General features: G+C 38.2%; 2 protein-coding genes across 5 annotated transcripts in view; one reads left to right on the top strand and one right to left on the bottom strand.

Moving 5' to 3' along the window:
* UBAC2 (UBA domain containing 2) overlaps positions 1-15120 on the bottom strand; it is a 96620-nt gene that overhangs the window by 38071 nt on the left and 43429 nt on the right. The window lies entirely within an intron of this gene.
* On the top strand, positions 1198-13205 carry LOC100541180 (G-protein coupled receptor 183-like). The gene is made up of 2 exons (XM_003214090.5): positions 1198-1330; positions 10189-13205. Coding segments are annotated over exons 1-2 (1116 nt in total). The 5' UTR covers positions 1198-1328; the 3' UTR covers positions 11303-13205.

Raw genomic sequence — 15120 nt, forward strand, 5'->3', positions numbered from 1 at the left:
ACACATCTAGCACGGCAGCAGCAGCAGCAGGTTGTCCTATGAGCACAGCCGAGCCTTCCCAAAGCAGTGTTCCATCTCTGCATTGGCTAGAGCCACTAAAACCAGCATCATTGTGCCTGCTTGCTCATTTTTGAGAATCAGGATGCTGAACGAGGCCACCTGAAACACAAACTATCTTTTGCAGTCACGAATGATCAGTATGAGTTTGTGGGGAAAATCCCAGGTAACTCCCAGCCACTGCGTCTAACAGCAAAGGGCAGGGCTTTCCATCTATCTTTGATCTATCTCAGCCTTCTTAGCAAACACACCATTTCACTGACAGATCAAGGCTCAACATCCAGAAACAACGTTCTTCCAGGTACCAACACATTACCTCACAATTTGGCCTTCCATTCCTCTCCCCGTTCCCATCTATATGCATCAACATATTTTTATCAGAATCAGACCTGTGTTTTAAAAGCCATTTATTTATTTTAATGTGTTTGCCTTACGTGTGTATTACTATTGTGATTGTCTGTAGCCTTGCTCAAAATGCAATCAAGTTACTCAGGCACACAGCCACACTAATCTCTGGAACGGCTCATGTTCTTCAACTCCCTCATCTATTTTTAAAGGGCGTTTTTGTAAAGCCTCATCATTATGATACTAAAACAGTGCTGGGAATGTACATGGGCTGTTGAGACGTCTGTTTTTACAGGCTTATCAATATGCCTAAAGTTTGACTTTTTTGTGCTGTGTCAGATCTCAGCAGGAGGAATTCATTTGAAAGTGTGTACTTTCAACCCCAAACTTAATTTAAGCCTTCTTTTAATCGAGATTTAATATGCTTAAAGTCTGAGGTTTTCCTGGGCTGTGTCAGATCTTATCCATAGTGAGCAGCGTGAAAGTGTGCAAATGCTCATAGGACTCTACTCCAGGATAAATGTAAGCCTTTTTTTAATGCAGACGTCATACAAACAAGGTTTTTCACTCAGGATTTTTTGGTTGGTCAAGTAAACTTCTGGGTAAAGTCCCTTCTGTGACAGTCAGTAATACGCAACTTGTGGGTCAGGGGGAGGAGGGGAGGTGCTCCTAATTACTCTTTTTGAGCAGACTAATTGTAAAAGAATTAAAAATAGACACTTTCACATCCCATATGACAGTAGCCAGCAAATCAAGACCAGCACACAAACAAGTTTTTTTTTGAAGCACATGAAAAAATCTACCCCTCCCACAAAAGGACTCACGTAATCACTCTTGAAAACAATGTGCTAGGGTAAACTTTCACAGTCAGGCTATCCTGCTAATGCCATTAACTAACTGCTCACAGGATCTAAGAAGCTGCAGATATGTAAGTACAGAAAAGATATATATATTTTTTTCCTTTTTTCATGTCAGCAAACAACTCCAGAAAGATGCTTTCTTTTTGCATTATACTGAACATTTTCATGTGGCAGGAGAGACAAGTCTTGTGGAGGAAATTCTGTCAGATTTTATATTGCTATCTTAATATGCTTCTTGTTAATTTTCATTTAAAGACAAATGATCCCTAACATCAAGTTATTTCTAATGCTTTCTTACAATACCAATTTCTTATAGGAGGATTTCTAATTATTTTGACAATCAGAAAGAAACATTTGATACTATATTATCTCAGGGTTTTGTTTAGTTTAAGTAATTTAAATTATACTAATGCAAAAGAACTGCTGTTGAAGTAGTAAGTGCAACACTGAAGTTCACAAGTCATTCACTGAACACTGCAGAATACTTTAATATTAGGAGAGAGCCTTAAAACAAATCTTTAACATAGTAATGAATCCACAGCTTGCTCATTCATATGTGCTCCTTGTCTCTGTTCTCAGCTCAAGAGCTCCTCAGTCGCTCTTTCCATGTCTGAATATTGTAGCAGAGTATTTTAAGAATCCAAAATGTTAGGAGCTAATTCCTTTTCTACCATTTCTTTCAAAGTTTTCTGAAGGCATTCTTTTTCTGAATCACAGTCAGCTTTCCCCTTATTGCTGATGTTCATGACACAAAACTAAATAAATATTACAAGTAATTTGACTTTTTTACACTTCATGTTAAATATGATACTTTTTCATGTTATACTGGTAAAACCAAATAGGCTGTTTAAAAAGCAAGAATTTACCAGGAAAAAAATAGATGTGTGCATGCCCTTGAACACAGAATAGAAGAGGTCTGAGATTTCTATGGCTCCTCCAGAATAGAGAAAGAATAGTACTGAAAACTGAGCTGGCCACTCATCTTTAACAGCGCAAGTCTTATCCCTTTTTGTTCAAAGAATGAGGAATATGGATACATGCAAGGAATAACAAATTTAAGCTAAAGTTATGAAGTTTTAATCCCTGAAATTAATTAAAGCCAGCACCCGCACAGATTCCATATCATCCTTCAGGAAACATATATGTGTGTATATATATATATACACATATGTTCAAGGTTTGCATTTTTCTAGTTTCTAAGATACAAAGTCTTTATTTGTATCTTATTACACTATTTTTTCCTCATCTACTTGCAGATGTGCAATTGTTAGTGGCTTTTATTTATTTGGCGTATTTCGGATCCTCTCCCTTTCATACTGCGTAGACTTGGGCAGGTAAACTGAAGGGAGGTTAATCTTCTCAGCACCAGCATTGCTGTAAAAATTAACATGCATCTTTGGTCAATATGATTTAGGTCAGATAATTCTTACACTTTTCGTAGTTATCACCTTTGGAAAGAAAGATCCAACAGATACAAGCTAGACTCATACACGTCTTCTACTTTGCCTTTAACTATTTATGTAGCATTTCAACTCAACTTCTTCACTTCCATTTCATTTATTTTACTCTGTTATTATTTTAGAATACAAAATGCAATTGTCATGCAATTTGGTAAAGCAGGTAATAATAGATAAAAGCTGAACCAGAAAGATCCTATCTAGCATACATCCAAAAATTCTGTTATAGAATTCATTTAAAGAACATTTTAATTCTTCCTATTCATATTTAAGAGAATTTAACTCACGCAATGCACGCTTTGGGTTCTCCATGGAGTGGTTTAAACATTTTGCTTTAGTATTCCAACAAATTTGGATTTCTACTAGGAAAAAGTACTAGACTGGAACTATCTCACTAAAATCAGCCAGAGTAGTGAGGATTCAGTCATCAGGCTTACTCGTAAGTTTGTACATGAAACTCAACAGCTTTGAAAATAATGTACTAAAAGAATACGAGAATTACAGCACTAGAAAGAAACAGGAAGCTTTAGGAAACGCCTGTCTCTTGCCTCAGCTTTTGTGAAGCCACGTGCAGTCCCAAGCCTAGACAAATGCAGCTTTCTCAGATAAATGTACCTTCCCACATTAACAAAGCATTCTGCTATGCAACTTGTATGGCATGCATACTTTTTAATATACATAACATAGTTGGAAAAACCCTCATTTCTCAAGTACATAAAACACATAACATAGTGAGGATCACAACAATGGTAAATTAGAAGTTCAGACAGAAAATATTACTGGTCAAAAGAAAACTAAAAAATTTATTTTAGAAATTAAGGAAAAAAAATAAACACATTACCCGCAGCACTGCATATTTCCCATCTTTCACTGTTTTTAAGCACTCTAAAGCTTACACAGCTTTGATCTATAGAGGGCTGTAGAGCTCAGTAAAGTCCTCAAATTAGGCAATGCAAGGAAATAGAAGTCTATTTCCCAACCATTTCTCCTAAATCATTTATACTTACCCCAAAATTTTATTCCCCAATACAGTTCGTTAAAGAAATAATGTTCATCCATCTCAAAGTGATGAAAAAATCATGCTATGTGCAGAGCAAGGATAGGTCTATGATCCTATGCCCTACCAAGAAGGTAATTATATCGCTCTTACACTAGATAGTGGACAGATGGACCACGGATTTATCTCAAAGGGTAAAAATTATTAAAGAGACAGACAGACAAATCACACATTAAATTACAGCACACAGTTAAAGCCTTTTATAGTATTTCCCACAGTGCAAAATAAACAAATAAATAATAAAATAAAACAAAAAAGCAAACAAACAAACAAAAAAAATCCCGCAGATAGTGCTCCTCTACCAAAAGCAGGAGATGAAAGCAAGGAGAAAACTCATTTAGCTCACAGAGAGAGCTTTTTATCACTGCTTGCACATAATTTAAACTGCGTAATTTAAGTTTGTAATACTATAATTGTAAGCTTATAGCTTAGGTTTAGCACTTCCATAGTTCAATAAATGCAACACAGTATTCTACATTTAAGGGCCATCACAGGTAAACACCTGAAGGAAGCCAGGCTAGGGATGATGCCTGTGTGGTTATTATTGCTATAAAATATCCATCAACCACATAGAACAGGTTAAAAGCAAGCTATCTAGCAAATCTCATCAAGTCACTGGCTAAAGAAAAACTCACTACTGAGTGTGTGTATTTCAACAATTGTCCACTCATTAGCAGAAAGCAAATGCAACACTAAAACTGGAAGAGAGCAAGTGACAGAACACCAAGGAACAAATGGCACTGGTTGGAAGCCTGGGCATAATATTAACTTTATACTCTCCCAGGTGCACGTTCCTCCCAGGTAGAAGCAGAGAACAAGGGCCATGCCATAGACTGCAGTTATCCCAGGACCCAGTGAATTCAGGAAGCACTCAGGATTGCAGGTAGATCATCTCATAAGCTCTCTAGTAAATGCTGCCCAATTCTGCCTCAAACACATAGTCCACTGAGCAGAAAAAGTGGGGGTCACAGTGGTGAGCATGTTTTGTGGAAGGTGAGGGCCATCTGGAACCCCATTCTCCCTTACTGGAACTGAACTGGAGTGGGAGCAGAAGTCCCAAGACTATTCTTTCTCACCGAGACATTTGAGAAGCTCACCTTGAATTGTCAAAACAACGAGACTGTGAAAACACTCCTGGGGGTGGACAGGGGCTATTAAAGCAGTCTTTATTCCAAGAGGAAAGGCTCAACAAAAGCAGCAACTGCAAACTGCTTTTGGAGAAATTTAAATAAGAGACGACCACGATTTAGGAGAGAGGTTGACTAAAAACTACTATAGTACAAAGGGCTAATTCTCCTTCTCTCAAGTCCTCCAAATGAAGACCAAACACCCTCGTGGAAAATATGCTTTAAGTGAATAGCTAGTGGGATCTATACACAAATAACTAAAATGTTAACATTGACCTCTTGCAATATCAATGAGTAAGTGGTCTTTCTGCACTAGAGCTTTATCCAAGTCACTGAATCCTGCATATTTGCAGACAAACCTAAACAACTTTCTCTACAATACTGATAAAGGTACTGATAAAGAGACAAGAATTTTAAATATTTAATGCATTAAAATCACATACCCCAATGGAAGAAAAAAGTGGCAATATCTTACAAAATTATTAAATTGCTCAAGTAAATTAACTTATGTACTCATAAAGTATTACGAGGGCATATAACTCAGTAACTCCACTATGAATCAAGTCAATGCACTTATCAGCTGCTGTGAGGTTTGCAGCAATAAGGAGGCAACGCTCTCCAGTTTTGCTGTAAGAATCTAAAAACAAGTGCAACCCAAACTGGGGCCACTGTTGTTTTTTTCAGATACGTTCTGTGGAAGATGGCATATGTTCTGTAAGTGTAACAGATTGATCACAAAGGATTGCTGCAAAGAAATATTGACTTGATAGAAAACATAAGACTCAAAATAACCTTATTTTACTTAATAGTCCAGACACCCTTTATGAAGAAATTGTTTTAAGTGCAGCCACGTTCAAGATTGACAAGAAAAGCTGAAAAACTTGCTGATGTCATTAGAGTTCATCTAACAACAGTGAGAGCTCAAATGTACAAAGAAGCTCAGCTGATGTATATTACATTTTCAGATGGCAGCAACTTTATCATCTGTTTGAGCTCCAAGATGGATATAGAATCTCAAGGGTTTTTAAGAAATATTAAATATATTCAGGAAATGTAGCACTTAGATATTATGATGACTGCTCAAAATGTCCATACATATCTATATACAAATAGAACTCATCTAGAGTATTGTAAAATGTGTACCCTACATTAGCATGCAAAGTACTTCGGGGATAGTAGAAGACCAAATGGACCCCCTGCCCAGGGCTGACTCCCACAGCCAGCAGAAGAGCCTGCTGGCATCTTCCTTTAAGGAGCACCAATGTGTGCATCTGGAAGGTACGTTAGCTGTGGTTCTCCAGTGCTCCTCTCATCCGCTTGTGGCCAATTTGTCCCACTGTGGAACTAGAGAACTTCATTAGGAATCAGGAACGTAGCTCTGGAGGCCTTGTGTCAGAGGGTAAAAAGAAGGAAGAACTGTCTGAGATGGCTGCTCCCTGTGTGTGTCCATGCATCAGGGATGGACACAGGCACTCTCCTGGCTGCAACTCCTGTTCAACAGAGCCATGTTTCTATGTTTCTATGAACATCCTACTTTGAGCAACAGTAAGTTCTAACATTAAAGTAGATGATCCTACTTTATTGTGCAAAAGTAGATAAGGTTTTATAAAATTCTACTATTGATATCAGAAGAAATGACTAAAATTACAGAATTTTGCCTAACCCATACAAACACTGACAGACAGAAGAATGGATGTGACAAATAAACAACATTATTTATGAGCAAAAACTACCATAACTTTACAGAGAACAGGACATAAAATTATGCTGTGAATGTATTGTAGTTAGTCACTACAATAAAACAGTTTATCATACACCTTAATCATATGCAAAGAAGCTGTATAAGAAATGATTTAACCTAAATATCAAGGGAGACAGGGGTAGAAAATAAATGTCATGCTGAACATGTCTGAACAAGTAATCAGAAGCATTCAAATAAGAGAAACAGAACAAACTGAAATACCTCACTGACTCTTATCCAGATGCCCACACAAACCCAAATGACTTTCTACGAAAAGCAGCCTTTTATACTTTAGTAAACCAAGCCATGCTACATGCTCCTATAAGAGACACTCTAAGTTATTTGAGATTCTTAAATCTGCACAGCAGTCACAGAGCTGATTATTAGCAATTCAATTTCTCTATTCAAGTCACAATACTCCCAGTTCAGATTTGACTTCCAACCCTGAAAGCAGTGTTCACATTTCTTGACGTGCTACTTATTTCCTTGAGATGTTTAAGAATCAGAACACCATACATGTATCTGTCAGACATCTCTCACCTGTCTATCCTACAGCCTGTGCATGAATAGACTTGATAGAGTATCTACATGCTACATTTCTTCCTACCACATATAGTGTAACTTACTCATGAATCTTATTGCATTGAGTCCACCGCGATATAAAGATCAGGAGTTTGAGATCCATCACCAGCCACGCAGGTTTACTCTTTAAAGAGAACCCTGCATTCCCCAGCCAATCTAAGCCGAAGTCTGATCAAACTATATAATTCAAAAAGCGCTGCAGATAAAATAATTGTAAACAACCTGAAATAAATAGAATAGTCTCATCAAAACATGAAAGAAGATACTAACCTTTTAATGCTTCCACAAGTTAATAAAAAGGTAATGAATACTTCATTAAAGGTGTAGCTTAAAACCCAAAAAACTGAGAGGTATTTTACTGGAAGTCTTCTTTAAGGTACAGAACGTTGTAGTTGTTTGTAAATATTGACTGTTGAAAGGCAAATCCTTCAGAAATAATCCAGATACTTTAATTAAAGATATCAGATGGATTTAAAATTTAAGTTTATAACAGCTCTTATCTCCAGATAATATTCTGCATTAAAGTAGAAGCAATCATGACTCCTATTTTAACCCATATAACTGCAGATAAACAGGCTGACAGTTTTTATGAGTCATCCAGATGGAAAAGATGTCTGATATCAAAACTAGCATTAATATTTACTATCTCTAAAAACGTAGCCACCTCTCTCCATTACAGTCATAACAACACAAGCAGCCTGAAGAGTTTGAAAAGGACTAGCTAGCATGATTGCTGAGAGCATGCCATGATTACAGATAAGAGTAATTTCTTCAGGGTTTGTTTTTCTTGTTTTTAAGTACTTAAATAGAGCATTGTATAATTCTGAAGTTATGGTGCTTTCAACAGTGTTGAGAGACTTTTATAAGAGTATTCTCTGGCAGTCACCTTCTTACAACTGGGAATGAACACATAGAAAAGATTGCAATGTGCCTGGTTGGCTGTTGGAAGTTTTCCTGAAGTTTTTTAGAGGGTGCAGAAAATAAAATCATCTCACTTCTTTTCACAAGCAGTCTCACCAACAAGAACTGAAAGACACAACCAATCTTCACAGACAAGAGTAAACGTGCATTTTCTTTAAAAACTCACTGTGATCAAATACGTAGTTTGAGTGAAGACCAACTAAGAAGGAATACCATGAAAATGACAAATACCTTAAGGACGGTGCTAATCAACAATAGATTTCTCACTTTGATTTGTGAGCTAAATTCTTCAGACTTTAAGTAATATTTTGCAGAACAGTTGCTCAAGGAGTAACATCAGATGCCCCCCAACCTTTCTGACACTTGCGCTGTGCAACTACTAGGTGTAACATCACACTTAAAAGCATTCTGTACTGGAAGCCGTATCAACAGACGGGGTCCTTTCCACTTCCGAAATTCTGCTAAATCATTTTTTTCTATTTTAAGTTCCCCAAGTCGCTGCCACTTTGCAGATCTTCCATGTCATTTCTGACTATGCAAAATCTGCTAAATTATAATGTATGTGAATTACTTCAGATAGGTTATATCTCTTTTGCAGCACCACCTAAAAGAGACTAAAGTAGTAGTCTTAGGAATTTATGGATATAAACAATATCTCAATTAGATTTCCAAAATCAGTTCTTAGTGCTAGTATTAAATAGGCTGAATTATTATTATTCAAGCAATGGAACAGGCTGTCCAGGGATGTGCTGGAGTCACCATACCCGAGAGGTGTTCAAGAAATGTGGAGATGTGGCACTGAGGGACATGGGTTAGTGGTATGGCAGGATTGGACTGACAGTTGGACTTCATGATCTTAGAGGTCTTTTCCAAGTCTTTAATAACTCTATGATTATAATCATATAAATATATAATTTTCAGCCTGAGGGAATTGGAACTGTTCACTCTGGTGAAGAGAAGGTTGTGAGGTGACCTGATAACAGCCTTTCAGTATCTAAAGGGAAGTTACAGGAAAGAAGGGGTAGACCCTTTAGCAAGGTCTGTGGTGACAGAACAAGGGGAAATGGCTTCAAGCTCAAAGAGGGTAGATTCAGGTTAGATATAAGGAAAAGGTCTTCTACAGTGAGAGTGGTGAGGCACTGGAACAGGTTGCCTAGAGATGTAGTTGATGCCCCGTCCCCAGAGACTTTCAGAGTGAGGGATCAGGCCATGGGCAACCTGATCTGGCTCTGGTGTCCCTGTTCATTGCAGGGGAGTTGGACTAGATGGCCTCTAAAGGTCCCTTCCAACTCTAAGGATTCTATGATTAATACCAGTAAGATAAGCAACAACACTGAAAGAAATTAGTTTCCCCAAACAATTTAATCCATTGCAAAGTGCATCCTTAGAAAGAAAAAAAATGCCTAAAAAATAAACTATAATACATTATAAGATTTCATTTTTATATCTGACCCTTGGGGATTTCATATAGTCATTTATCACATGATTTCTTCAGACTCCTTTTTCCTCTCAGACTGGTTTCTCAGACTGGTCTACCTCCCAGTCATCTGTTTGCTTCACTTCCAAGTACATGGGGAGTTACAGGGGAGGTTTAGGTTAGATATTAGGAGGAAGTTTTTCACTCAGAGGGTTGTGGCACACTGGAACAGGCTGTCCAAGGAGGTTGTGGATTCCCCAGCTGGATGTAGCTCCAGGCAGCCTGATCCAGTGGATGGCACCCCTGCACATAGCAGGGTGGTTGAAACTAAATGATCTTTGAGGTCCTTTTCAACCCAGGCCATTCTATGATTCTATGATGTCTCTGGTGTATTATTTTGCCCATTGTCTGATTTTTTTGATTGAGATCAAAATATAAAAGCCGGGGAAAGTCATCTTTTTGTTTGTTTTTGGAAGCAGGCTTGAAAAAGTATTTCACCATACTGAAGTTTCATTTCAGCTTTTTAGAATCTTGCTTTTTTCTGATATAGGTTGGCCACTGTTATGCAGAAGTCGTTTATCTACATTTATTACAAAATGTCCCCTTTTGTTTTTTTCATGTAAGGTCCACTGAGCTTCCTGCAGAAACACCAGTTGCAGAAATGGACACTTTCACAACTTCTCAGACAAACAGTTCTACCTGCGACTTGTATGAACATAAGGATACAGCAAGGATAATCCTGTCTGTGTTCTACAGCCTCATCTTAATTCTTGGAGTACTCGGAAACACAATTGCCCTCACTGTCATTTTTAAAAACAGAAAGAAGATAAACTCTACTACCCTCTATTCAACAAATCTCGTCCTCTCAGATCTACTGTTCTGTATTGCCCTGCCTACAAGGATAGCCTACTATGCCCTGGGATTCCACTGGCCTTTTGGAGAAGCATTATGTCGAATAACTGCTCTCTTGTTTTACATTAACACTTATGCAGGTGTGAACTTCATGACATGTCTGAGTATTGACAGATTTTTTGCCGTCGTCCATCCATTCCGATACAAGATCAGAAGGATTAAATATGCCAAGGGCATTTGTGTATTTATCTGGTTTCTTGTATTCAGCCAAACTTTCCCATTGCTTATACAGCCCATGACACATGAAGAAAATGAAAGGACTACATGTATGGAATATCCAAACTTTGAAAAAATAGCCCATTTACCATTTATACTTCTTGCTGCCTGCTTAGTAGGATACCTTATTCCCCTTGGAATTATACTATTTTGTTATTCTCAAATTAGCTGCAAACTTTTTCAAACAGCCAAGGAAAATCCACTGACTGAAAAATCAGGGATAAACAAAAAAGCTATCAATACAATCCTATTTGTAATTATAGTGTTCATCATTTGCTTTACCCCTTATCATGTTGCAATCATACAACACATGATTAAGAAGCTCCAGTATCAACCCCTATGCAATGAAAACCAAATTTTCCAGAAATCACTCCATTATACCGTGTTTCTGATGAATTTTAATTGCTGTCTAGATCCTTTCATCTATTTCTTTGCATGCAAAGGATACAAAAGGACTGTACTGAAAATACTGAGGCGACAAGTGAGTGTATCAATTTCAAGTGCTGCCAGATCACACCATGAAGAAAGCTCACGCGACGTGGGAGAAACACAAATGATGGCACTCGCAAAATCTGCCAATGGGAAGTTACCTGAAAAATCAAGTCTGTAGTATACTGCAGTGGGCTTAAAAATCCTGGGTCCATGGTAAAAATTCTTAGCATTCCCTGTACAGTAGCTTCAGGAAGATTCTGTTTCTCAGGATGTCAGGAAATCAAGGACTGTTGTTAGACCGAAAAAGAATTATCACACGACAGCAGGAAGACTCAAAATTACAACTTCCTAGCTACATCACTTTGACTGATCTCATTACTTTTTCCAGGAAATGCACACCATTGTGAACATCCAAATTCCATACTCCTGGATGTCATCAACTCAAGCAAAGATTTGACTCAGTTGACTGGATGCCTGAGAAAGGATTAAACCAAAAATAGCTTATAACTCAAGAGTTAAAACTAGCACACCTGAAAATTACAAGAGCTCTAGCTGAGCTACAAGTACATCAATGGGTTTGTTATCTCAATCACAGAAGTTAAGCAATCAAATTTTTAGATAAAATGGACAGCTTCTATGCACAGTTTTACTACTGCAAGTGCTTAGTTTATAGTCATTTGGAGGTAAAAGTGCATTTTATAGTACTTATAGATTATAGAGTACTATATAGATTATGTATGTCTTACTGGAAAATTCACAGATAGTTTTGTCAAATATTACAGATGAAAATTTAATGAACTCTTCAATTCTAACCAATACTGACTGTGCCCCACCATTCAATCACTTGTCTTTTCAAGGTCTATTACCTCTTGAATCCTTTTTCTAAGGGAGAACTTTTCTTTCCAGTATGAAAGAGACTCTAAGTTGTATATAAATTATTTATGAACACAGAAATAAGTTGATGCTAGAGACTGAAACACAAAAAGTGCACTGTTTTGGTTAAAAGAACATGGATACAGGCTTAAAATGCATGGAGCTGTCAGGGGAGGAGCAGCTGGGGATTAGGGAAAGGGTCTGCACCAGAGGGCTGTGGGCACAGAATGGGCTGTCCAGGGCTGTGGGCATGGCTCCATGCTGCTGGAGTTCATGGAGCATCTGGACACTGCTTTCAGACAAAGGGCCTCATTTTTGTGTGGTCCTGTGTGAAGCTGGGAGTTGGACTCGATGATCCTTATGGGTTCCTTCGGAGTTGGGATATTCTACGATTCCATGATCAATCAATGGCATCAGCAGGATTGGCTGGGAAAGAACAAACTTTTCTACTGTGCCTTCACAGAGCACATCTGGAATGCATTTGGGCACATTGAAATGGTGCCCGAAGAGACCAAATGACATAAACACATCCTACTGGAATTGGCTGACTACCAACATACATCCAGGATGTGGGTCTTGGGTTCCTGCTGTCATGTCCTTCCATAACGTGTCAATTTCCTTCCCTGCTTTATTTCTGGCCGCCGTCTTTTCTTTTGTCTTCTGTCTTATTAATATACCTTCACTTGCCAATATAACTTGGTAATTGCGCCATGTGATGAAAAAGGAAATTTAAAGAATGCCTGATAATTACTGGCAAAAGGTAGGCAAGATGTCAGAATAAATTTTATTTATTGCAGCTATATCTCTCCAGCATTGAGACTGTTCTGAAAAGCGATCAAATAAACAGTTACATTTGCCATCTTTGCAATTTCTTCCTTCCTCATGTGTTGACTTCTGCTTACCTGCAAACATGGAAGGGTTGTAGCTGAAAAGCAGTATGGAAAAATTAATTAATAATTACTTTATTATGGGAAAGAAAAAGCAAAAGACCCTATATTTCATACCACTTAGACTGTCAAAATTTAATTTCCAGTTCCAGAAGACACTATGTTGCCACAGGAAAGTGGAATACAAAAATTTGTTTTTAACATGAGAAGTTTCACTTAATTCTGTATATTATAGCAGTTTCGTTCTCGACAGTTTTTTTTAATAAACTATTTAAGAATTTGTTGCTGTAGGAGTCAATAAATGATAACTTGATAAAGTCACAGACTGCTCACGATTGCCTAGAAGTTCTAAAAATAAACTATATATATTAACACCATAGCAATACAAGCTCTTTTTACTCTACTAATGTCTGTTTTTTTCACTTCTGGCATGCATCTATTGTCATACAGCCTTAAGGCTAGAAATCCATAAAATACAACTCAAGTATATATCACAACATTACAAAAACACATTGCTCTGGGTCATAGAAGGTCCTGTGCAGGCATACAGGGACAACTCACAGGACAGCATCCTAGCTGGAGCTGAGCTCACCTGTAAGGAACCCTTGCACTGTGTTTCAGAAGCATGTTATGACACATAGCCTTCAGGAGGGGCTTCAGGGCTGGGCTGTGGTGCTAGACCTGGGCTGGCTCCATCTTTATGGCTTTAAACTGGAAGAAGGTACATTTAGACTAGGTGTTAGGAAGAAATTCTTCACTGTGAGGGTGGTGAGACACTGGAACAGGTTGCCCAGTGAGGCTGTGGATGCTCCCTCCGTGGAGGCATTCAAGGCTCAGCTGGATGGGGCTGTGAGCAACCTGGTCTAGAGGGAGGCATCCCTGCCTATAGCAGGGGGTTGGAACTACATTGTCGTAAAGGTCCCTTCCAACCCAAACCGTTCTATGATTCTATGATTCTATAATGCACATATTTATTCACTTTTAAGCAGAAACAAAGTGAAGGGCTGCATTGACAACTTCAGTTTCTCTGTCCCTGTTTTCTCATGTTAGCCATTCTGTTATTTTCAAGTCCAGACTCTGAGAATGTCAACGTGATTTTAAAAACAAACAGCTAACTTCATAAACACTGCTTTTGCTCAAATAAACAAAACAATAATGATTATTAAAAAAAAATAATAACAATAAAAAACTGAAAAGATAAGCTCAGCTTCCTGACAAAAGTCCTAAAGACAAAGTGACAATTTACTTAACTTAGGTAGCTGATGCCACTGCTTCCCCTCAATGCTCATCAGTACTTAACAGATCACGCAAACTCATATTAGCGAGATTCTTTTATATGAAATTTGAAACTGCCTATTAGAAACTGCCAAAAGTAGTGGTGCTGATTTCAGCTGGTCTATGACTCTGTTTTAAAGGAGCTGTCTTTCTTCTACCAATTGTGCTGTGGGGCCGTCACCAGAGCGGTGGTAAGAAGCTGCTGCATGGGAGCAAGGGAAGCTGAAAAATTCTGAAAGCTTGCAGCTCCTCCCAGATGACCCGTTTTCTTCAGGAAGCCTTTTCCCGTTCATTCTACAGGCACCCTTTCCCTGGTGTTGTTTGTTGGAATATTTTTAGAACAGAATTTTTACCCACAGAAGCACACCTCCAGTCCCTCTCCTCCTGCATGCCTCAAACACACGAATAAAGGGAGTAAAACTGTAGCTGGTATCTCTTCTCCTCTCCAACGCTGAGTATACAACATGCTGAGAAAGTAGGAAGCGAAAGGGCTCTGAACACATAAAGAGACTGTTGAAACAAAACGATTAAAATTAAGTATCCTGACTTTTTCCTTCGAGAGAAGGTTAGTCATTAACACTGAGGAAGTTCACACCAGCAAATTCCTGGAGCAAAATGCAGATTGGCAGACAGTTATTCCAAAGGTAGCACATAACATTTAGCAAACATGACTGGCACTAGTAGATGTCCAGGAAATATCCACTGCCGGTGTTTCTCACGGGTAGGAATTTCAAACTACTTCTGTATTTCTTGTTTAAGATATCATGGAACACTGTCCTAAAGTAAACCAAAGTTCTTTTCTAATGAGACAGATACATTAGAGCAAGACACATCATAGAGTAAGATTCCCTTGGATCTTTGTACTTTCCACAAAGAGAAAGGAAAGATCTGATTCTGTTGCTCTGAGAAGACAAGAGAATGCCACGTTATGCAACATGTGGCTGAAGCAGTATGAACTTTG

The sequence above is a fragment of the Meleagris gallopavo genome, chromosome 1 (assembly GCF_905368555.1).
Source record: "Meleagris gallopavo chromosome 1, MGAL_WU_HG_1.1, whole genome shotgun sequence".
Classification (NCBI taxonomy): Eukaryota; Metazoa; Chordata; class Aves; order Galliformes; family Phasianidae; genus Meleagris; species Meleagris gallopavo.